The sequence below is a fragment of the Mesoplodon bidens genome (assembly GCF_964165515.1).
Source record: "Mesoplodon bidens genome assembly, chromosome: 8".
Taxonomy (NCBI): Eukaryota; Metazoa; Chordata; class Mammalia; order Artiodactyla; family Ziphiidae; genus Mesoplodon; species Mesoplodon bidens.
In genome coordinates, this window is record NC_138165.1 from 113,657,585 (window position 1) to 113,682,112 (window position 24,528).

At 44.5% G+C, this 24,528-nt stretch overlaps 1 protein-coding gene across 3 annotated transcripts in view; it reads left to right on the forward strand.

Annotated features, from left to right (window-relative positions):
* The window catches only part of SEPTIN2 (septin 2), a gene marked incomplete at its 5' end in the record, with an annotated part of 33,839 nt that overhangs the window by 6,556 nt on the left and 2,755 nt on the right, over window positions 1-24,528 (forward strand). For 2 of the 3 annotated variants that reach the window (XM_081242485.1, XM_081242486.1), the window contains 11 exons: window positions 915-948; window positions 2,596-2,716; window positions 11,130-11,216; window positions 11,965-12,088; window positions 13,031-13,165; window positions 13,337-13,454; window positions 15,549-15,650; window positions 16,052-16,197; window positions 17,572-17,655; window positions 18,515-18,572; window positions 22,724-22,826. In XM_081242485.1, the coding sequence (XP_081098611.1) occupies window positions 915-948; window positions 2,596-2,716; window positions 11,130-11,216; window positions 11,965-12,088; window positions 13,031-13,165; window positions 13,337-13,454; window positions 15,549-15,650; window positions 16,052-16,197; window positions 17,572-17,655; window positions 18,515-18,572; window positions 22,724-22,825 (1,111 nt within the window). In that variant the 3' untranslated portion in view covers window position 22,826. The remainder of the gene's footprint in view (window positions 1-914; window positions 949-2,595; window positions 2,717-11,129; window positions 11,217-11,964; window positions 12,089-13,030; window positions 13,166-13,336; window positions 13,455-15,548; window positions 15,651-16,051; window positions 16,198-17,571; window positions 17,656-18,514; window positions 18,573-22,723; window positions 22,827-24,528) is intronic. The other variant, XM_081242487.1, reaches the window with a different exon arrangement.

The following is a 24,528-nucleotide window of genomic DNA, read 5'->3' on the forward strand; positions in this document are numbered from 1 at the left end:
ATAGTAAGAAGCAGTTTACAGACTCCTCTCCCTCTTCCCTTCTCCTTCCTGCCAGACGGACGAGAGGGAGAACCAGGGCTGTATCCTTATCTTCTATGACGTCGTACCACAGGGTTAGAGTTACGAATGCTACTGCTGTCTTGACCTTGGTTAACCATTTTTTCAGAGGTGGTTTGGGAACATTTACATTCAAAAAGGAAACTTGGGGGCGTGCAGTATTCAGGAATGTTTCAGTCTGGGGGAAATAAGGAGGCACGAAGGTGAAAGACGTTTCCTCACGAGTCTCTGAGCACCAGGAGGAATCCAGTGTGACTGCATTCACATCTCCTGACTTTGTCCCCAAAGGTTAGCCAGCAGCCCCGCATCTCCCGAGGCTTCCGAACTATCGTCGCACTTCTCGAGCACTCAGGTGCCTCCAGTCCTTTTTCTTTTACTTGTACGTGTACGTGTGTTGCTCTGTGTGCCCCAGTGTCAAGGTCCAGTTCTCAGGAGTTCAGGAAGTCTCCAGCAGACAGCAGACAGATGCGCTCCGACAGGCACCCCTTCCTTGTACAAAGGTTTCAAAGAGACAAAGGAAATTACGTAATTCCAGAGGCTATGGGAATTTGTCTTCTTCTCCAGTTGCCCCCTAGTGCCTAACGTGTAATCAGTACTAAAAGTATTGTTGAAGACGTGGAACGTATATATGTATACATGTGTATAGATGGTCGCTTTCATTAGCTTAATTTTTTATATCTAATTTATATAATGAGGTGATAATTTCATCATTTCTGGGCAAGTATTTGACATAATGAGAAGCTGAGTGAGACAGAAGCTGTTGATGCCTCACGTAAGCCTTTTTACATATCACTTCATGTTAAATTAAATATGTATGTATATGTGTATGGATGTACATGTATTTTTCTCTTCTTTAGACAGATTGACAAAACTTCACTAAAGATGTCTAAGGTAAGAGATCACACTTCATGTTTCTACAGTATAAGGAGAAACTGCTTTATGTTTTGAAACCTTTTATAATCAAGATTTTTATGATTCATTATTTTTAATATAACTGACACTTGATTCATTAAGCCAGAGTTCTAATTTAACAATCATCCTAAAACTGTGAGCTTTCTTTTTTCAGATTTTCAATTTGTTTCTAAAAACATTCATGACAATCCATTTAGCCTCCCTATATCATTCCCAGCAGACCATTCAAATAATAATTTTAAAATTGTAATAATTCATCATGATGAAATTTATGGGGTTCTCAGACTTGATAAATCGGCTTACGTCAGCTCTTGAAAATTAGCCCAGAGCCTGGAAAGGAATTGGTTCTAAAAGACATGCTGAGAAAAGCAGAACTTGTAGTTAAAATTGCAAGATTATTATTTCTCTTTACTTTTATTTTTAAGTCTTTGGGTGTTTCTTACTGTGATGCTCAGTCATAGTGATTTTCTTTCTTTTTTTTTTTTTTGTGGTACGCGGGCCTCTCACTGCTGTGGCCTCTCCCGTTGCGGAGCACAGGCTCCGGACGTGCAGGCTCAGCGGCCACGGCTCACGGGCCCAGCCGCTCCGCGGCACGTGGGATCTTCCCGGACCGGGGCACGAACCCGTGTCCCCTGCATCGGCAGGCGGACTCTCAACCACTGTGCCACCAGGGAAGCCCCCGATTTTCATTTTTTATACAACTATCAGTGTGGAACTTTGATAAGTGAAAAAGAAAATAAAAATTAGCCATAATTCCATTATTTAGAATAACTGCTTGTAACGTTTTGTGAATATTCTTTTTGCCTGTGTGACTATATATTTACAAAAGGTAACCTTAAAGGAAATACTATTCTAAATCTTGCCTTGTACATTTAATAATCAATTGCTGTATCTTTTTTTATTTTTTCCCATTTTTAGTATATCACAGCCTAGATTTCACTGTTTTACTATACTTGCTTTTTTGAATCTCTTCGTGTCAGGTATCCATCTATCAAGGAATACTGACACTTCAGCGGCTTCTGCCGTGACCCCTTTCTCACTCTCAGTCTTCTTTCTCTTGGTCTGTGAAGCTAGATTCTCAGCATCCCACCTCTAAGTGGGCTGCCTCACCCTTGGTGGGGCTCGGTTCCATTGAGCTAGGAATGCAGCAAGAGACATGACTGTTTCCTGGCTACTTTTCACAAATGCACCACTCCTGATACACGAAGTCTTTACTTTGGAAGCTGTTCTTTAGCGAAGTTTGTTGAAAGAGACCACTGTAAGTGGGGCCTTACTTTGTACGTCTGACAGATCTTCCTTCAACTCTATAGACAATTTTTTAAGTTGAGATTTGAAATTGTACTAAGATGAACTAAGCATGTATCTTTTATGCATTGCTTAATTGCTTAACAGAAATGTTATTTTAGGTCAGCATGTAGGCATGAAATGATACTGATTGGGTTTTTCTTCTTTTTTAAATATTTTCAAATGAATACCATCAGTTTTCTGATAGCAGTGACTTTTTGGAAGTATCGATTTATGTGTATACTTTTTTGCTTTGTGAGAACTAAGGATATGTGTGTTTGTCACAGGTTTAATAATTCCTTAAAAGCAACTAATAAGGTGTTTATTTGTTCTTTTTTTTAGCAACAACCAACTCAGTTTATAAATCCAGAAACTCCTGGCTATGTTGGATTTGCAAATCTTCCCAATCAAGTTCATCGAAAATCAGTGAAAAAAGGTTTTGAATTCACGCTAATGGTGGTTGGTAAGAAATTAACTTGTACTCTCAAGTTATTAAATATGTGCATATCTCCTTTTCCCAACCTGTGGAGTATAATAACATGACCTAAAAGTCACAGGGAAGATTCCTTTGTTGACGGAGTCAAATAACTTGGGATTTTGAAAAAAAAAAACTTCTTTAGAAAATTTTGCTGAATTGCAGAATTATAATTTTTCTGTCATTTTCTTGCTTGTATGTAGTGAAAGTGTTTGCTCATTGTGACAGCTGGCCTCTGAAGCCCCCCCCCCACCGCCCCCCAAATCCTTGCTGCCTGGTGTCCATGACGCTTTCTAGCCCCTTCCCCACTGAGCAGGGCTTACTCATGTAGCCAGTAGGACGCTGTGGAGATGAAGGTGTGTGCCATGGAGACCGGGTCATAGACACCGTGGCCTGTGCCTTGCCTTCTCTTGAATCAGTCACTGTCGGGACACCTCATAGAGAAGTCCTGCAAGGCAAGGCACTGAGGCCTGCCAGTAACCGTGTCAGTGACCGTCTCAGAAATGTCCTCCAGCCCCAGTTAAGCCTGCTGGTGACCGCCATCCTGGCCAACATCACTGTCACCACAGAGAGACCCTCAAGCCATAACTGCCCACCTTAGACACTCCCGAACTCCTGTCCCAATGAATCCATGAGATGATAAATGTTTGTTGTTGGATTAGGCCTCTTGAATTTTACAGTAATTTGTTACACTTGAAAGATAACAAATACTTATAATTAACCAGAAGCATGTTTATTTAATACTCATAAAAAGAACTGTTCAACTTTTTCTGGTGGGTATATTTTAAACAAGGAACAACCCTTACTACACACACGTATTTTAAAATAAGTACTTAAAATCGTTTGAAATCGAGTGGTTACCTGAAATTTCTATTATATCAGATATATTTTATCATGGATTATAGCATATATATTCTGTTTCAGTGTGTCCATAACAAACTTAACTTGATGAACTATTAATTCTGCTTACCATATCACATTTTATTTCATTCCTGATAATCGCAAAATTCTCCCCAAATGCTGAGGTAGCCACTGGAAAAGCTTGATGGGTGGTCATGCATGAGTGGGACAAACGATTGTTTTCTGGGATAAACAGTTCACAAATCTGAGATGAAAAAACTGTGGGACCCTAGGCCCAGAGAAGTGAATGGAGACATGTTTTAGGAGCAGAATTACATGACGATGTTTTTTTTTTGTTTTTTTGTTTTTTGCGGTACGCGGGCCTCTCAGTGTTGTGGCCTCTCCCGTTGCAGAGCACAGGCTCCGGACACGCAGGCTCAGCGGCCATGGCTCACGGGCCCAGCCGCTCTGCGGCATGTGGGATCTTCCCGGACCAGGGCACAAACCCGTGTCCCCTGCATTGGCAGGCGGACTCTCAACCACTGCGCCACCAGGGAAGCCCCGTGATGATGTTAATAATGCAAATTCCGGTTCCTGGTAGAAAAGAGAAATGCCGTGCAGTCTGTCACATGGTTACTTAAGTTAGAGCTTTAAAACCAGACAGTTACTTCTGGCCCTGATAAAATAACTCAGGGGTTGACAAGCTCTTTCTGTAAAGGGTCAGATAGTAAATATTTAAGGCTTTGTGAGCCTTACAGCTTTTGGTGCAGCTGTTGGCTCCACTATCGTCGTGGGAACCAGCCGTAGACAACCCATGAACAAACAGGCACAGCTGTCCCAGTGAGCTCTGTTTTGTTCATGTGGTGGAGGGCTAGATTTGCAGGAGAGCTGCAGTTTGCCAAACCCTGAAAAAGCTGTACCAGACTAGTCCTCTTGACCTAAATAACCAGAAGGCTCGGCAAGATATATGAAACAGCCCTTTTAAGACATTGAACAGGCAATGCAGGACTTTGGTCCTTGAGAGAAGGAAAAAAAATTCTATGAACTATAAAGTTACTCCAGCTTTCTGCCATTCACCTTCCCTTTTCCCAGGGAGGAGTAAACCTAACACAGTTAGTCTCGGCTGAAGAATGAGACCACAGTTCGGGGAAGCTGAGGTCGCAGACAGAGTTCCACAGGAGAGAACGACTTCGCACATCTGCACTGGGGTTCCTTTGGCACCATGGCTGAACAGTAACTTGTATATGGGTAGGGGAAGCCTCCATGAAGCCAGGCAAAATAGAACCACCAGGAAGGAGACTGCATGGATGGAGTTGGAGAGCTGGAAAGGGGTCAAGGAGACATTGGAATTCCAGCCGACCGGGGGGAAATCTTACTGAACACCCATGACATTCAGGAATGTCCTTGCTTAGGAGTAGGGCTAAACTCACATGAAGGCTGTTCTAAACCCTAACAAAGCTTATAAACGAACCTTGAAAGGATCAAGCTTCTTTACAAATGAATTACCTACTTGCCAGGACAAAAACGCATCACTCATTAAAGAAGGACATTAAAATCTAGACACTTACAGTATAATCTTCACAATACTGAGCATCCAGTAAAAAGTTCCTGGATATGCAAAGAAGGGGAAAAAAATGGCCCATAACCAGGACAGAAATCAAGCAGTAGAAACAGATCCAGAAAAGAACAAAATGGAACTTTTAGAGATTAAAAAATGTATACAACGTCTGAGATGAAAAATTTTTTGATGGGCCTAACAGCAAATTGTATACTGCAGAAGAACGGGGGCAATAGAAAGCATCCAAACTAAAACACCAAGCAGAATAAATATAAAGAAAAGCACACCAGGGCATGTAATCAGATGGTGAAAACCACTGATAAATGGAAAAATCTTACAAGAAGCCAGAAAAAAAGAAAAACATTACATAGGGTCAGAGGTAAGAAGGACCACTGACTGCCCATCAGGAATAATGTAAGCCATGTGGAATGACAGTTTACAGTGCTGAAATTACAAAACTACCAGCCTAGGATTCTGTGTTTGTCAAAAATAACCTTTAAAAATGAAGTTTAGAAAGAAGATAAAGACATCTTCAGATAAATAAGCGGAAAGAATTTATCAGTATCAGACGTATGCCGTAAGGAAGATTAAATGAGGTTTTCAAGTTGGTGCAGAAGGGAGAGCACTGGAAATGGCAAATGTGTTGGTAAAAATAAGACTTCTTAATTTCTTTCAAAGATAATTGATAGCGTGTAACATGTAGGAATAAAATGAACAAGGATAGCACAGAGGACAGAGGGTGAGTAGAAGCGTGCGGCTATGAACTTCTTACGTTACGTGTGAGGTGACGGAACGTTATTGAAAGGAAGATGCTGGGTTAATGGTTCACATTGTGAACTTAAGAGCATCCACTAGAAAAATAAAGATTTGGCTAAAAGCCAATAGCTTTGATAAAATAGAATACAAAAAAGTATTCAGGGGCTTCCCTGGTGGCGCAGTGGTTGAGAGTCCGCCTGCCGATGCAGGGGACACGGGTTCGTGCCCCGGTCCGGGAAGATCCCACATGCTGCGGAGCGGCTGGGCCCGTGAGCCGTGGCCGCTGAGCCTGCGCGTCCGGAGCCTGTGCTCCGCAACGGGAGAGGCCACAGCAGTGAGAAGCCCGCGTAAAGCAAAAAAATATATAAATAAATAAATAGATAGATAAATAGATTTAAAAAAAACAAAGAATGGGACGTTGTGGTGCAAGCCCCAGTCATAAAGCTGAAGTGGCTGAATTACTATCAGACAAAGCAGACTTTAGGTCTACTACCTGAATATTCCCAGAGAGGAAGAACTTTATATCATAACGAGAAAGGGATCTGTTCAAAACAACATCATCTAAAATGTGCATGACGCAGAGTCTGATGGGAGAAAGACAAATCTGTGAGGACAGGAGTTTTTAACACTCCTCGCAGTAGCGTATGAAGCAGATAGAAAGTCAGTAATGTTGTCGAATATTTAAGTTACGCTATCAAACAATACAGCCCAGCAGACATGCAGAGCACCGTGCTGAACAGCTGCAGGATACCCGTTCTTTTAAGGCACGTGGAACATTCACCAGACATGCGCTGCATTATGAGAGTATTAGGCCAAGCACTGCCCTATTGCAAACGATGAGAAAAGTAGACTTAATTCCTCATGAGCCTAGACACAGACACCTTACTAAAATTGTAGTAACTGACTGAATACAGTCAGTTCTACTGTAACACAATATATGTGTGTTCCCAGAAATCACCATGCAGGGAAAATAGGGACACAGTACTCAAAACCTTCCTCAGTGACATGTTAGGAACATAGTAAAAATGATCTCAGTTTCACATGTTAAATGGTTAAATGAAAATTACTCCACCAGATAAGCCACTGAACTGAAGTTTGTGAAAGTGGACATCAGGACGGTTGCAGCCTGTTTGTTACTGTGAGGCTGTGGAAGGAGGGCATCCGAGGATGGGGGGACAGTTGGGACACTGGAGGTGAGTGGCTGTGGCTTGTAATATGTCAGCTGGTAGCTGTGGTGTATGCCTTGGGAGGAGTGTTCCCTTTGTGGTTTGATTCTGCTGGGTAGACCTAGTTTCTCACCAGTGAAATCACACATAAGTAAATGCAACGTTTGTATTATGCTGAAATTGTTACATAATATATCAGTTGTGTTGGAACAAATTGTCACTTTCAAAGCAAGTGTCATGGCAGGACTGACTGTGCATCCTAAATGAATGGGGTTGATCGCAGGAATGTGTGGTTTAACACTGGAGATCAATCACTTTGGTTCTAAAGGGGAAATACCTATAGTTAGCATTACTCTTACTCATGAAAAACTTAGAGAAAGAAGTAAAATCTCTTTAATGGCAAATAACATGATTTGTGTATGTTAAAATCATAAGAAAACTACAAAGCTGCTAGATCTAATAGGTAAAGTTTAGCAAGATTGCAGGTTCCGGTCAGTATACAAAAATCAACTTTATTTCTATAATTACCAGCAAGTAATTTAAAAATGAACTTAGAAATACAATATCAAAAACAATTACAATGATAAAATCTTTTTAAAAGACAGGACCATTTATTTATAGTAATATAAAAGGTACATACTGCTTAGGGGTAATATAACAAAATGTGGGGACTTACCTGGCAGTCCAGTGGTTAAGAATCTGCCTTCCAATGCAAGGGACGCGGGTTCAGTCCCTGGTCGGGGAACTAAGATCCCATATGCTGCGGGGCAGCTAAGCCCCGCGCACTGCAACTACCGAGCACTCGAACCGCAACGAAAAGATCCCGCATGCCACAACTAAGACCCGGCGCAGCCAAAAATAAAAATAAAAATAAATATTTTTTTAAAGTATTAAACGTAAAAAAATTTTTTTAACAAAATGTAAGACCAACACTGAAAACTTCAAAACACAGCTGAAAAAACCAAAGGAAAGCTGACTGAGTTGCGAGACCTCACCCGCTCGTGGAGTGGGGCTCTTCAGGTGTCCTGCCTCCCCAAGCACAGCAGTCTTTTTTTTATTTTTGCAATATGCGGGCCTCTCACTGTTGTGGCCTCTCCCGTTGCGGAGCACAGGCTCCGGACGCGCAGGCTCAGCGGCCATGGCTCATGGGCCCAGCCGCTCCGTGGCATGTGGGATCTTCCCGGACCGGGGCACGAACCCGTGTCCCCTGCATCGGCAGGCGGACTCTCAACCACTGCGCCACCAGGGAAGCCCCCACAGCAGTCTTTTGAAAAACAGGAATTAATGATCTGATTCTAAAGTGCAAATGTAAATACAGAGGGCCTAGAATATGACAGAACAATCTGATTTCCAACAAAATCCACAGCAGTGTGTAAGGTAGGCATAGCGATCAACTGCATAAAATAACAGCCCAGACCACATGTATATGGTCAGCTGATTTTTGACTAAAGTGCCAAGGTAATTCAGCATGGGAAAAGGTTAGTCTTTTTACAAATAGTGCTATAGCAATTGCTTGATTGTTTGGGAAAAAAGTAAACTCTAGCCCCTCCTTCACACTGAGCATCAACAATAAACTCAGGATGGATTGTTGACCTAGTTGGAAAGCTATAAAAAGTCTAGGAGAAAATTGCTTTAAAAACGTTTATGACTTTGGAGCACGCAGATTGCTTAGGACACGAAGAGCACTAGTCACAAAATAAAATAATACGTTGTGCTTCACTCGAGATTTGCCTTCTTCAAAAGGCACCAGTAAGAAGATAGGCCATAACCTGAGAAAGTATTCATATCGTAGTATATGCGACACAGGACTTATATCTAGAATATAAAAGTTTTCACGGGCTTAGTAAGACACAAATGACCCAATTACAAAAAGGGTCAAAAGATTTGAAGAGACATTTCACGGGAGGTAAACAGATGGGTGGTAAACACACGATGACGTCCTCTTCAGTCATCAGGGAAACACACACGAAAACCACCATGGGGTAGCCCCGCATACCCGCCAGACTGGCTCAAGTGCTACAGGCAGGCAGTGCAAGTGTTAGCAGTGGAGCAGCTGGTGAGAAGGCAAAGTGTGCCCTTTCCTCACAGTTACACACGCACCCTGTGACTCAGCGGTCCCCTCCTAGGTGTTTACCCAAGAGAAGGGATAGCGCGTCACAGACGGTGTGTGAATGCTCGAGGCCAGTTTTCTGGACACAGCTCAGGTGTCTGTCCAGCAGCAGGTTGTGTTGTATCCACACGACAGGACGTTGCTTGGCAGTGCAGAGAAACGGGCTGTCGGTAGGGGCAGCAACAGCGACCAACCTCAGAGGCTAATTGGTTGTGTGCTGAGCCAGAGCTGCCAGACACAGCGGAGAGGGCGTGCTGTTTGTTTTGCGTTAATAGTTTTGGATGGTGATGGATTTACACGTCCACACCTTCATTCGCGTCTTGTTTCCCCCATCTAAAGGCACCTATTTGGGACACTCCCAGCTGGGATAGAGATACTAGTGAAAGTATTAGAGCAAAGCTAGGTGTGCTCAGAGATTCAGCCCAAGGGTGGCAACATGTTCTGAGTTAATAAGCAAATCATTTATAGATGTTACCCAAAAGCTATTCCAAGTGAAATAATCACTTATGCCCTTAAAATTAAGATTCATAATTTAGAATCAGCCATCTCCACTCAGATACCTTTGCTCAGCTGTCTTCTGGCCTTGGTCGCTTTTCAGCTGTATTAGTCACAGCTCTCACCATTCAGTCGGTGACAGAGTGGCTTTGCCTGTCATCTTCCCCTGCTGGACTGCCAGACTCCATGGGAGCAGGGACTCACCCATCCTGTTGTCTGCTGTGTCCCCGCACCTACACCTGTGCCTGGCACTCGGGGAGAGGACTTGGCACATCCTGGTGAAGTCCCCTGCAAGTGTAGTGAACGTGTAAAAGGGCGTTGCTGGACACTTTATTAAAAGGACAACTTGCTGGGATAGTGTGTATTTAGTCATATTCTTACTCTCTTATATTTGGACATGTTCAAAATGTAATTCTGTTTTTGTCCTTTTAATGTTCCTTTTCATCTATGAAAATTGCAGTCTAGTTGAAGTGCAGTCCTAATTGTGTATGCCTACAAATTTCAGATTCAGTCTTCTTGATTTTCCCAGAGGTAATTTTTAAATCAGATGTATGCTCCTTCCACAGGCTGTGCAGGCACTTAGCAGAAAGGGGGTCGCACCGAGGTGCCCAGGGGACAGTCGGACCAATACATGCAAACTTAAGCCTTAGATGATGACCTCCAGTAAAGTGTTGGAATCTGTTCATGCTTCCTTGGAATAGAAATTTTAATTTTTGGTATTTTGCATCTTCTTTGAAGTTAAACTTCAAATATTCATAATACGTGATACACAGTGGTTTAAGTGGAATTTTTAACTCGTTAAATGCTTGAGTGGCTATGCGCTGCCCGAATTGGTCGCGTTATACTCAGCAAAGTGAGCAGGAAGTTGCCTGACGTACGATGGTTGCCAGCGGTGGGATGTGGGGCTGTGAGTGAAACAGGAAGAGGGCAGAGGGCCTGCTCCTGCCTTGTTGTCACAGGGGAGATGGCAGACCGGTTGTGCGCAAGGGTTAGCTGTCCATCCGTCCTCCGTGCCCTGATGCCACAGCTTGGGAAGCTGGGTGTTGTTGACGTGTGTGTGTGTTCAGTTCTCTGAAACATGATGAGTTTAAGGGTTAGTGGAGCCCATACCTGAAAACCTACTGTGCATTCCTTTTCTCAAAAAATAAAAACCCACCTCAAGTCCATTCCACATACTTGGGAAGAGGTCACAATGTGTTTATGATCTTAACGGATTCTGGAGCCTCACAGACCTGGATTCCAGTTGAGGCCTTGCTCTGGACAGCACTCTGAGCACACAGGCTACTGACCTTGGAGCCTCTATTCCCCCATCAGTGGGACCGGAAGGGTTGTGCCATTTTCACAGTCGTCACATGGGATGCAGAGACGGATGTTTGTGAGGCACTTAGTCCAGGTCCAGGCCTCATGTAAACACTCCGCAGATTTGACTGTGTCACACATAAAACGTCACGACATCAATTTCCTTTTTGTTTCAAGGTGAATCAGGTCTCGGAAAATCAACTCTCATCAACAGCCTCTTCCTGACTGACCTCTACCCAGAAAGAGTCATACCTGGAGCCGCAGGTACAGAAGTTTCCACGCTGCACTACGTGAAAGCTGCTACAGAGTGCATAATTAGTATTTTGTGCCTTAGCTTTGTGTTTTGTTTGTTTTTGTTTGGCTCTAGACACAAGGAGAACATCAGTCAGGTAGGGAAAGGTGTGCTGCACCTGACGTCCTTGGATCTCGATGATACACACTCAGACCATGTACCATGGTCCATCTTCTCCAAGCTTGTTTTCTTTGTCTACAAAGTGTAATAGTTCCTGCCTTTGTTGTATGTTTGATGGGAGGATCAGTGTTCTCATGAAAAAACCGGCATACACAGAAGATTTCTGTGGGCATAGGTGTCATCTGACCTCTTCCCCTAGGTGTTAGCGTCCAGCACTGGACACTGGGCTTCGTGAGGCTTGTTGAGTGAATGAACTGTGCATACATCAGTCTGGGACTTGGGCCACCACAACACGACTGCAGCCCTTGGACAGTTTTTAAATGAATTCATTAATTGTTCTTTTTGTCCCAGGAATCAGAAATTACAATTTTCAACTCCCAAGCAGCCCTTTAATCCTAGCTGCGATGTTTCCCTTGCTGACCCTGGGTCATTTTTACACAGTCCTCATGTTACCTTCTGAGAACTGTCCTTAAAGAGAGATAGTGAACTTCTGAGTCATTTGTTTAATAATAAGAAAGTAACAGGTAATTTCTCATTTTTGCAAACTGGCTCTATTTTAAGGTACGTTCTCTTATTAAGTTTGCTGCTTCTTTTTTTTAGAGAAAATTGAAAGAACTGTCCAAATTGAGGCTTCAACTGTTGAGATTGAAGAGCGAGGAGTCAAGCTGCGGCTGACCGTGGTGGACACACCAGGCTACGGGGACGCCATCAACTGCAGGGATTGGTACGTGCCCCAGAGCCCCGCCGGTGACGAGGCCGTGTGCCTGCTTACGTTTGTTTCCACATATTTCAGTCTGTAATGTTGATGACTGATTGCTGGGTTTGGGGTAGCTGTGTATAATAAAACAATGAGACAATTTAAATCATTTTAATTATGGCATTTTAAATGAGGAATTTCACAGGGAATGAGTATTTTTTTCGGTAAGAACATTCTAGTGAGATCTGATATCACAAAGCCAACCATACAGCAAATGCTAGAATAAATAAAGCACCTTGATTTGGACCATGGCCAGTGGACAAGATACGGTAGTACAGCCTTTCTCTTTTCCGTATTCAAGAAGATGAAATCTCTTAAGAGACTTGCTCAAGAGCTAGTGTCTGTGACTGGCTGCTTGTTGGCACCATTTGCACAAGTAAAGAAACCCAGAAGCAGAATGTAAGAGCAGTCTGTCCCCTGTACCTTGCAGAGAATACGCCTTCATTGTACAAACTCTCCTGGTTCTAATCCCCGTAAACATAAAGCACCAACTTTCCAGCACTAATGAGAAGAGGGAAGGAAGGAGGAGAAGGCTTTCTTGCGTCTTTCTCCTTCACCGGGGGTTTCTCCCTTCCTTCCGCAGGCACCCCTCAGCTCCCCTGTCCTTGACCCGTGTTCCGCTCCCACTCTGCCCCTACTGACTGTCTTCAGTCAGTCAGCTCAGCCTCTTTGTAACCTATCCCATCCAGGCTTTTGACCTTCAACACTTAAGGAAATGATTCTTAGCACAGTTTCCGAAAGCCTCCATCTTGCCAAACCTAGGAGTCGGTTTTCTGTTCCCATCTTACAGTTGAATTATTAAATCACACCTGCTGGAGAGGCAGGGGGTAGAACAGCTCGTTTTGCCTTTGAAGTTTGGGACAGCTGCCTCTTGCATCCCGTGATTACTCGTATTTGTGTTTCTCTCAGCTTTAAGACAATCATCTCCTACATCGATGAGCAGTTTGAACGGTACCTGCACGATGAGAGTGGTCTGAACAGAAGGCACATCGTCGATAACAGGGTGCACTGTTGCTTTTACTTTATTTCCCCCTTCGGACATGGGTAAGTAAGCATTTACCATGGAAACCTGGTGTGTAGATTAAGATTTCGTGTTTACTGTGTGGGTTTCCAACTTTCCTCCAAGCTGCATATTTTATTATAAGAATTGGGGTAATTTTGAGAGAAAAAAGTTCAGTGTGATCTCCTTATTCTTCCCTTAAACATGACTTTTAGACTTAAGCCCTTGGATGTGGCGTTTATGAAGGCGATACACAACAAGGTGAACATCGTGCCTGTCATCGCGAAAGCCGACACGCTCACGCTGAAGGAGCGGGAGCGCCTGAAGAAGAGGGTGCGTGCTGGGCTCATCGGGCGGCCGGGCCAGAGCCGGGGCAGGTGGGGGCGGGGCGGGGAGTCCGGCGGTGGGTTGGGACAGTCCCTGGCTGGCACAGAGCCGGCCTCACTGACGTCCGTGCTGTCAGCGTCGGTGCGCCTCTGTCGTCTCACAACTGCGTAAGTCAGACGAATTCTTAGAAAGGAACTGATGTGCGTTTATGTTTTTGAAAGAGGGCTGCGTTTCCCTCAAAACAAGTTTGTAGCCGTTTGTATCCGTTTGCGGCCCCCAAAGCAGAGTGTGAGCTTGCTCCTCTGTGGCCCTGAAGCAGCTCTGGATGTGCTCCCGGCATTTGTAGGGTCCCTTCTGAGAGATGGGAAACGGCACCTCGTTGCAATTTGCGTTTGCCTGGTTGCTGGTGCGAGTATGTGTCATGGTGCTTGAAGCCCGTTGCTGTGTTCTCTGGGGTTTTAGAGCCTTGCTGCTCTTTATTGCATTTTTATTGACTTACAGATATTCGTATATTTTTAGACATTGACTGTCACGTTGCAGATTATTTCACCTAGTTAGACTTTTGTGTTATTTCACGTTTCTCTTGATGTCTTCTGCCATAAGCGGAGTTTTAAAATTATATGGACTCACGTTTGTCAGCCTTTTCCTTTATTGTCTCAAGTGTCTGCCAGTTTTTTAGGAAATATTCAGGCCCTTGGAAGAGTCCCTGAAACCTTAGGCGTTTTTATGCTTGACAGTAAGTGTTTCGGCAATTTACACTTAAGGGAACTTCACCTTTTATTGGATGTTACATTGCATTTCGGACAGGGAGGAGGGGCAGCTGTCAGGGTTAGGAGGCTTTATACCCACCTCTGATCCTGTGTCCGCAATTCTTCAGGCTCAACTTCAAAGGCTGAAATGAATGAAATCGTGGGCCTTTGCAGTCCCTCTCTTTATCTGGTTTCTTCCCTGTACCTGTGGCTGTGCTCCTCCTTCCCAGTCTAAGAACGTCTGCCCACCTCCCTGGCTCTGAGAATGGTCCTGTAGCTCTTGCAGTCGCCCACAGTGAGGAGGTGTGATTATTTTTGACCCACCACTTTCTTGCTGCAGAGTGGGGAGCAGGCAGGGCAGGGTCACGCTCACCGCTCAGCCTCTCCATCTCGTTGGGGAACAAGCAGTTAGGAACAGACTAAGGCCAGCTTGCATGGGGGAGAGGGTGCGGGGAGGAGGACCTTCTCTTAAATCCCAACTTAGTGCAGACAGTGGGTTCGTCCAAGATCTTTGACCACGCAGGGCCCTTAGGTCACGTTAAGGAGGAAAAAACTGGGGAGCAGGTTTGAAGTAGGGGTGCTTCCTGCTGACTTGGCTTGTGTTCTCCCTTCCCTTGGCGGTCCAGACTCTGGCGTGAGAGTAAAAGCAGAGCCCCAACCTCGCATCTGATGGAGCACCAACATTGGGGGCTTGGGGGCTGGCTGCTTAGTAGACTGGCTGGTGAATGCCTGCTTACTTCAACTCCAGCCCAGTTTCTCTTTCCCTCTAGGCTACTCTACTACTTGGTTGATGGTTCAGACTGTGAGGTTACACTGCTGACCACTTTTTTCCTATTGAATAAAATCCAGACCCTTAGATCCTTCACCTAGTGGCATTCAGGGAACTGTCCACCTCAGTTATTTCTTTGTCCTGTCCAACTGGATGTCTTAACCTTCCAGCCATCCTGGATTTCTTGTGATTCCCAAGACACAACCCTTGCTTGCGTCCTCCCCTCCATGCCTTTGAGGAGATGTTCCCTCTGGGCGCACCTCCCTTCTCTACCTGCAGGACTCCTTCCAGAGGCTGGTTGTGGTGTGGTCTCCTTTTACCTGCTGTACCGGGACTGTTGTTAGTCTGCTGCTTTGTGCAGTGAAGGTGGTGATACGTTGTTGTTGTTATTCTGGACAGAGGGTCCCTCAGTGCAAGCACGAATACCTTTTTAGCAGTTTGTAAAATCATTTGAAAATGATTTTAATCAATATGATTATTGACATTTGGATAGTTCTGACATACTTCTAATATGATGCGTTAGACTTGACTGAAATAGTATGCAGTTTGCTACAGTTGCTCCTGATTTGGTCTTTCTCTCAGATTCTGGATGAAATTGAAGAACATAACATCAAAATCTATCACTTACCTGATGCAGAGTCAGATGAAGATGAAGATTTTAAAGAGCAGACTAGACTTCTCAAGGTAGGAGCTTTGTCTCCAAGTACACGGTGTAACTAACTCCTTTTTCCTGTAGTCAGTGCATTTAAAATGGAAAGAGCTGGCAAAGCACACAGTCTTAGAAGGCTTGGCCTCTGAGGTTGCCAGGTAGATTTGGTCACAGTAATAGCTTTGCTCTAAAGATATTCTGGCATAGCTGTCACCTGAGGCTTAGAAATCTTACTGCAGGTTTAGTTTGATTTCATACAGTTTGTCCCATGTGGAAAAGAACTGCCACTTGCAAGTAAAATATGTGTACCATTGGCTTTCCAAGTGAGCCTTGTAGTTGGCAGCAGTGTGTTCATTCTGTGCTCACGTTCCTGTGTTTGCAGTGAAAGTTGGGGTTCCCTGTGTGGAGCCAGTCTACCCCGTGTGTCTGTTTCTAGGCCAGTATCCCATTCTCTGTGGTTGGATCCAATCAGCTGATTGAAGCCAAAGGCAAGAAAGTCAGAGGCCGCCTCTACCCGTGGGGCGTCGTGGAGGTGGAGAACCCAGAGCACAACGACTTCCTGAAACTGAGGACGATGCTCATGTAAGGCGCGCATGCATTCCCACTGGCTTGGAGAGCAGAGCTTTCGAGGGGTGGGTGTGCGTGGGGCCTGCAAGCCACACCGGCTCCGTTGTGCTCCTGCAGCGGGGCTATCCCAGCTTGGTGCGGAAGGCCCTCCCCTCTCTGGGACTGTAGCAGACTAGCCTCTTCCACCTGGGGCCTGTAGCTTAATACACTCTCCTTCCTAATCTCAAAGACCTTTTTGATGCTAAGAGTAGACTAGACCTCACCTGTGGTGTGGCTGCACCACGCACAGGACACCTCTTTCTCTGGCGAGGAATTGGACAGCTTCGCTGCTTGGGGCCCTGAGAGCCTTCTCCAGCCACCGCTGAAATGCAGCGTGCCCATCAGCCTCAGGCTCTCAGACGAGGTGGCCCCGGTTAGCCTTGAGGTTCTCCAGTCGGTTCTTAGCAGCTAGAACAGACCTGACTACAAAAGCAGACTTTTTTCCTCTAAAAATAAATTGTACATTTAGTAACAAACATGCACTGCTGTTGCCCTTGAATAAAGAGGCTAAAAGAAAGAGTGTTGCTAAAATCTAACCCTCTTTCATCAGAATTTTGAGATCAAAGAACGGCTGGTCCAGATAAATTTTGAAGAACTAAAAATTGCTCTACAGGCCATGTAGGTCTCACTTGGTTTAGGAATTTTTGGTGAATTAAAATCACTAAAAATACCATTAAAATTGGCATACAAGTTATGTCAGATGTAATTCAGTCACCATGTCAGGTGTGAAAGTGCACCCAGGCCCTCCAGGGACAAGCCCTTGACTGTCAAATGATCCTGTCTCAGAGCTGAGTGCTTAAGTATCTGGAAAAGCTGGGCCGAAGCTATGAATGTTTTCCAAGACGATTAGAAGATGCAAAGTGCTGTTTCTATCTCGTCCAGAAGATTAGTACTTTGATTTATGGTCTTCTCCACAGGTGACACTAATAGGCTCTTTGTGACATACACGTTAAGCTTAAGGAGTCACAAATGTTTGAATTGCTTGTTTTTTGTAAGTTCTTCTAGAAAAGTATGCTCTGTTTCAGACATTGTTTACCTAAACAATCTCCTAAAGCCTCTGTGCCTCTCCTTCTGTCCACTGTGGTGATCTCATGCAAAGCGTGGTGCTTGTGGCGGAGACCCTGTGGCCCAGCTGGGTGTGTCTGTGCGTTGTTTATCATGGTAGCAAACAGATGCGCCTCTGTAGATGTTTCCACAGCCTCATTCCCTTATCCCGAAATTCCAGCAACTTTGTGTACTGTTTACCAAGTAATCTGGGGTCTTAGTTCCTGGTGTGTGTGTTCTGTGTCCTTGATTGGGTGTTTTTTCCATGTGAATGGCATAGGCCTGGTACATCCTTTTCTCTTTCAGCACTCACATGCAAGATCTCCAAGAGGTGACCCAGGACCTTCACTATGAAAACTTCCGATCCGAGAGGCTCAAAAGAGGCGGAAGGTTGTTGCCCCAAGTCATGCTGTCCCCTCGGTCCATATTTGGTCACCTTGAGTCATGCTGTCCCCCTCTCCTCTGTGTGTCTGGCTCAGCCTTGACCACTAAGCATCACCATTTGGTTTCCTACTCAGAAGCTATTGGGAGATACTTGTTGCTAATTTAATCACATCATGGGGTTGGGGTTTGTTTTTGTTTTGGGTGGGGTTTTTTTGTTATGCCTGTTAAAAGGTGTCTTTAACTGTTGCATATCAAGAACAGCTCTAGATGGAAAGGCCAAAGACTTGTGTTGGATCCTGTTTCAACACAAGGTCCTTCGTACATACGTATGAGGTACACTTTAGAGTCTGCTTTATGATGTTACTAATTTGGGGACCAGATGTGAAGAAAGGATTTAGAGGCAGCAAGAACATTCCCAGTCTGAGGAATACAGCCAGGTTGTGGTACCAAGGGAGTGGGCCCACGTGGAGCCATGTCTTCGAGGGCTCAGAGGGCCTCCTGCGCCGGCTTCTCCGCTTGGACACTCACATCCTGTTCCTTCTTTAAGTACGATTGTTGTAGTCTTTGTTCATAACTTATCTTAGAAGAGTGTTCTTCAGATAATACCTACTGCTTTTTGGGTAAAGTCGAAAGTGCCACACCCCAGCTTAGAGTAAGAAAGAGGTCTTGAATTTTCCATTTCGTATTGCATTTTTCATCATTTTCTTATTCATGTCGTTAATCAGAAAAATGATAAATTTATGCAATTTTCAGTAGATATATTTCTCAGAAATATAAAATGAAATTTTACTTTGAGCATCTGTCGTGAGAAATGACCAACTATATTTGCCGTAATATTATAATTGTAGTTTTTTTCACCTCTTAGAAAAGTGGAAAATGAGGACATGAATAAAGACCAGATCTTGCTGGAAAAGGAAGCTGAGGTAAGTAGAAAAGTACTTTTTCTGTTTTTGAGTCTACTGTTTAGTGTATACCTAAAAATATTATTTGTAGTTCATATAGTTTTTTTTCTTGTTTTTTTGAAAAGGAACATACTATATATAACTAATCTGTTTTATATATATATCTGCACATGATAATATGCATATATATACATAAGAATGTATATTGGTTTACGTATATTATCTTATTTAATACCCAACAGCAATTTAGTGGGAAAAGTTGGAAATAGTGAGAATTCAGTAACATGACTGGTTTTTGTAAGATGTTTAAAAATCAGCAGTTTTCCCGTACACAGACAATGAAAATATAATGAAAGAAGCTCATTCACCATCATTAATAAAAACGTAAGAAATACGTAGGGCTTATATAGGGGAAGAAACTAGAAAAAGCTCTACTGAAAACTGCTTTCAAAATTTGAGTAGACACAAAGCTTTGTAGGTAGGATGCTCAGTGTGAGGACCACAGCTCTCTAACGCAATTCCCACAGAATTCTGTATGTTTGCTTAGTTCTTCGTTTTAGCGAGAACTTGAAGTAATTCCATTTGTCCTGAAGGCTAAGCATTGGGAAACAGGAAACTCTATAAAAAGCAGACTAATGAAAAGAGGCTTGCTTTATTGGTTACGGAAATGTCAAAAGGTGGTCGTCCAGAGTTTGGTACAGGCGGGTTAGGCTGATTAAATGCAGGTCGGGGTTTCCCTGGTGGCGCAGTGGTTGAGAATCCGTCTGCCAGTGCAGGGGACACAGGTTTGAGCCCTGGTCTAGGAGGATCCCACATGCCACGGAGCAACTAAGCCCGTGCGCCACAACTACCAAGCCTGTGCTCCAGAGCTTGCAAGCCACAACTTCTGAAGCCCATGCGCCTACAGCCCGTGCTCCACAACAAGAGAAGCCACCGCAGTGAGAAGCCTGAGCACCGCAATGAAGACCCCCCCCCAACGCAGCCAAAAATAAATAAATAAATATTTAAAAAATCAATCAATAATTAATTAATTAATTAATGCAGGTCTGGAAATAGATTAGAAGTATGGAAATGTGCTCTGAGGTAAAGGTGCTGAGACCTGTTAAAGTGGTGGAATTCAGGCATGTTGAGTAAAAAGAAAACAGGCTACCCTTTTGGAAACAAAAATAAAACACTTCTTTGGTCAAATTAATTCACTATGGATCAAATATTTAAATGTTAAAAACATAATCACAAAAGTTACCTGAAGAAAATTGAGGTAAATCGTTTACAACACTTGCCTAGAGGCCTTTCTAAACAGAAACCATAGTGATAAAAAGTGATGGGGTGAGACCTTCAAGATGGCAGAGGAGTAAGATGTGGAGATCACCTTCCTCCCCACAAATACATCAGAAATACATCTACATGTGGAACAACTCCTACAGAACACCTATTGAACGCTGGCAGAAGACCTCAAACCTCTCAAAAGCCGTGTGGCTGACAGGGTCTTGGTGCTCTGGCCGGGTGTCAGGCCTGTGCCTCTGAGGTGGGAGAGCTGAGTTCAGGACATTGGTCCACCAGAGACCTCCCGGCTCCACATAATATCAGACAGCGAAAGCTCTCCCAGAGATCTCCACCTCAACACTAAGACCCAGCTCCACTCAATGACCAGCAAGCTGCAGTGCTGGACGCCCCACGCCAAACAACTAGCAAGACAGGAACACAACCCCACCCATTAGCAGAGAGGCTGCCTAAAATCATAATAACGTCACAGATAACCCCAAAACACACCACTGGACGCAGTCCTGCCCACCAGAAAGACAAGATCCAGCCTCATCCACCAGAACACAGGCGCTAGTCCCCTCCAACAGGAAGCCTACACAACCCACTGAACCAGCCTTACCCGCTGGGGGCAGACACCAAAAACAACGGGAACTGCGAACCTGCAGCCTGCGAAACAGAGACCCCAAACACAGGAAGTTAAGCAAAATGGGAAGACAGAGAAACACAGCAGATGAAGAAGCAAGGTAAAAACCCCACCATACCAAACAAATGAAGAGGAAATAGGCAGTCTACCTGAAAAAGAATTCAGAGTAATGATGGTAAAGATGATCCAAAATCTTAGAAGTAGAATGGAGAAAATACAAGAAACGTATAACAAGGACCTAGAAAAACTAAAGAGCAAACAAACAGTGACGGACAACACAATAAATGAAATTAAAAATTCTCTACAAGGAATCAGTAGCAGAATAACTGAGGCAGAAGAATGGATAAGTGACCTGGAAGATAAAACAGTGGAAATAACTACTGCAGAGCAGAGTAAAGAAAAAAAAAATGAAAAGAATTGAGGACAGTCTCAGAGACCTCTGGGACATTAAACGCACCAACATTTGAATTATACGGGTCCCAGAAGAAGAAGAGAAAAAGAAAGGGACTGAGAAAATATTTGAAGAGATATTGAAAAACTTCTCTAATATGGGAAAGAAAATAGTCAATCAAGTCCAGGAAGCACAGAGAGTCCCATACAGGATAAATCCAAGGAGAAACATGCCAAGACACGTATTAGTCAAACTATGAAAAATTAAATACAAAGAAAAAATATTAAAAGCAGCAAGGGAGAAACAACAAATAACATACAAGGGAATCCCCATAAGGCTAACAGCGGATCTTTCAGCAGAAACTCTGCAAGCCAGAAGGGAGTGGCAAGACATATTGAAAGTGATGAAAGGGGAAAACCTAAAACCAAGATTACCCAGCAAGGATCTCATTCAGATTCGATGGAGAAATTAAACCCTTTACTGACAAGCAAAAGCTAAGAGAATTCACCACCAAACCAGCTTTACAACAAATGCTAAAGGAACTTCTCTAGGCAGGAAACACAAGAGAAGGAAAAGACCTACAATAACAAACCCAAAACAATTAAGAAAATGGTAGTAGGAACATACATATCGATAATTACCTTAAATGTCAGTGGATGAAATGCTCCCACCAGAAGACATAGACTGGCTGAATGGATACAAAAACAAGATCCATATATATGCCGTCTACAAGAGACCCACTTCAGACCTAGGGACACATACAGACTGAAAGTGAAGGGATGGAAAAAGATATTCCACGCAAATGGAAATCAAAAGAAAGCTGGAGTAGCAATTCTCATCTATTTACAATAGCCAGGACATGGAAGCAACCTAAGTGTCCATCGACAGATGAATGGATAAAGAAGATGTGGCACGTACATACAATGGAATATTACTCAGCCATAAAAAAACGAAATGGAGTTATTTGTAGTGAGGTGGATGGACCTAGATGTCTGTCATACAGAGTGAAGTAAGTCAGAAAGAGAAAAACAAATACCATATGCCAACACATATATATGGAATCTAAAAAAAAAAAATGGTCATGAAGAACCTAGGGGCAGGACGGGAATAAAGACGCAGACCTACTAGAGAATGGACTTGAGGACGTGGGGAGGGGGAAAGGTAAGCTGGGACAAAGTGTAAGAGTGGCGTGGACATATATGCCTTAACAAATGTAAAACCGATAGCTAGTGGGAAGCAGACACATAGCACAGGGAGATCAGCTCGGTGCTTTGTAACCACCTAGGGGGGGTGGGATAGGGAGGGTGGGAGGGAGACGCAAGAGGGAGGGGATATGGGGATATATGTATATGTATAGCTGATTCACTTTGTCATAAAGCAGAAACTAACATACCATTGTAAAGCAATTACACTCCAATAAAGTTGTTTAAAACACAAATAGCAAGAAAAAATAGAATAAATGAAACAAATTTTTTTTAAAAAGTGATGGGGATGCAGGAGGGTGAAGATTCACCATTTGAATCACCCAAAGAAGCTGGGCCCGTCACTCCCCTTTAGTGCACATTCCCCACTGGGTAGTGGCAACTCCTTCCTACCTTTTTAGGTCAAAAACTGTCTCATGTTGTCTTTCTTATTTCTTCCGTTTCTTGATAATTTTTATTTTTTATTTGAATTGCCTATTCTTATCGTTTGCTCGGTTTTCTGTTGAGCCATTGGTCCTTGTACTGGTTTGCAAGCGTTTTTTGTATGTCAACTCATGGTCATGTTTTGGGAGAGCACAGACGTTGAAGTACTAGCAATCACAGGACCCCCGTAAAGCCTGCTTGGGGACAGCAGAGCCCGAGAACCAACGGTGTGTCCATCTCGTGTCCGCAGCTCCGCCGCATGCAGGAGATGATCGCCCGGATGCAGGCGCAGATGCAGATGCAGATGCAGGGTGGGGATGGCGACGGCGCAGTCCACGGGCACCATGTGTGAGGTAACGGCCAAGCCTGGAGAGCAGGCGCGTGTCCCGAAAGGATAAAGGTTGCTCCTCAAAACGGAAGCTCTTCCGCGCTTCCTGTTTAGTAAAGGGTTTTCGTGTTTTCTAAGCTTTGAAGTGTGAGTCACAATTGTAATGGAAAAACCATTTCCCCTTCCTACCGTTCTTCCCTACTGTGTGCTCCTCTCCTGTCTGTCTCCGTCCTCGCAGAGCGCCCTCGCTCCTGGTTGCCAGGTGTGTGGAGGCTTCCCCTGCACCGAGCAGGTCTCCACACCACCAGCTGGGGTCCTGCGGGCGCAGTGCTGACACCGGCTACCTGGAGATGCTGTCACCCCCCGCAGGTTGAGGGCTCAGTCCCACAAGTCTGCCCCCCACTTCAGACGCCAGTCCAAAGTCCAGGTTGTCACTGGTGCTTCTGACTGACCGCCTAGAGATGAGAGGTGCCCACCCCACCGTGGGTTCAGTAATTTGCTAGAGCGGCTCACAGAACTCAAACGTTTTGCTTACTAGGTCACATTAAAGGATATAATAAAGAACAGAGGTGAATAGCCAGATGAAGAAACCCACAGGGCGAGTGAGGTCTGAGAGAGTCCCTAGTGCAGGAGCTTCTGTCCCTGAGGAGTTTGGGTATATCACCCTCCCGGTTTGGATGGATTCACCAACCCAGAAGCTCTCCAAACCCCTGCTTTGGGGATTTTAAAGGAGGCTACCTCAAGTAGGTATGATCAGTCATTATCTCCATTTCCTGCTTCTCTCCCCTTGCTGGAGGATGGGGGACAGGGCTGGAAATGACAAGCTTCTCATCGTGGCTTGGTTTTACGGGGGACCAACCCGCAGAGTTCCCTTATTAGCACAAAATCAGGGAAGGTACATGGGTTTCAGGAGCCCTGTGTTAGTAACAGAGGTCAAGGACCAAGTATCAGGACAAGAGGTGCACCTGGTGCTCTGACCACTTAGGAAATGAAAGGGTTTTAGGGGCTGTGTGCCAGGGCTGGGGGCAGAGACCAGGATCTATTTTTATTGTCTCACAGCAGTAGAAGAAAACTGTGTATTAAAGTAGCTTTTATTAGTCGTACAATTTGAAATTTATTAAAGCTGAAAACATCTCTTCAAAGTGTTACTGGAACAGCTTAGGCCAACTAAAAGTCGAGATGGGGTCAAGGGAGCAGTAGGCCAGGTAGGTCAGGGTTACCTTGCTGCTGACCTTGCTCCTCGGCACCGCTCTGCTCCAGCCGACGGGAATCAGTGGCTCGTGTGGCTGGCTGGCCGGGTGTATGCTGGCCTCCCCGCCGGAAGGGAGACTAGGAAAATGCAAATGTCCGCTCCCCTGTACCCTGTGGACAGGGGGACACTGAGAGCTGTCCAGGTGGCTGCTTCCATACCTCCAAGAGGAACGAGGGAGAGGTAAAGTCAAATGAGGACTAGAGGATGAAGAGTTACATGGGGAGGGGTGGAGGCAAGCCTGCTCCGTGGGAAGAGCGGGCTGGGGCCAGTCAGAGTTCGAGCTGGCACAGAGCTGGGATATGGACCTGATGGTAGGGCACGTGAGCGTCGCCGCAGTCCCTCAGGAGGCGATGTGATGGCCTGAGTGACTGCAGGCTGAGCTGACACATTGCAGGACCAATGAGACAGGAGGTAAGGGGCCCGGAGGTCGGGCACCTATCAGAAGTCTTCCACAACATGGACAGGTGATGAAGGA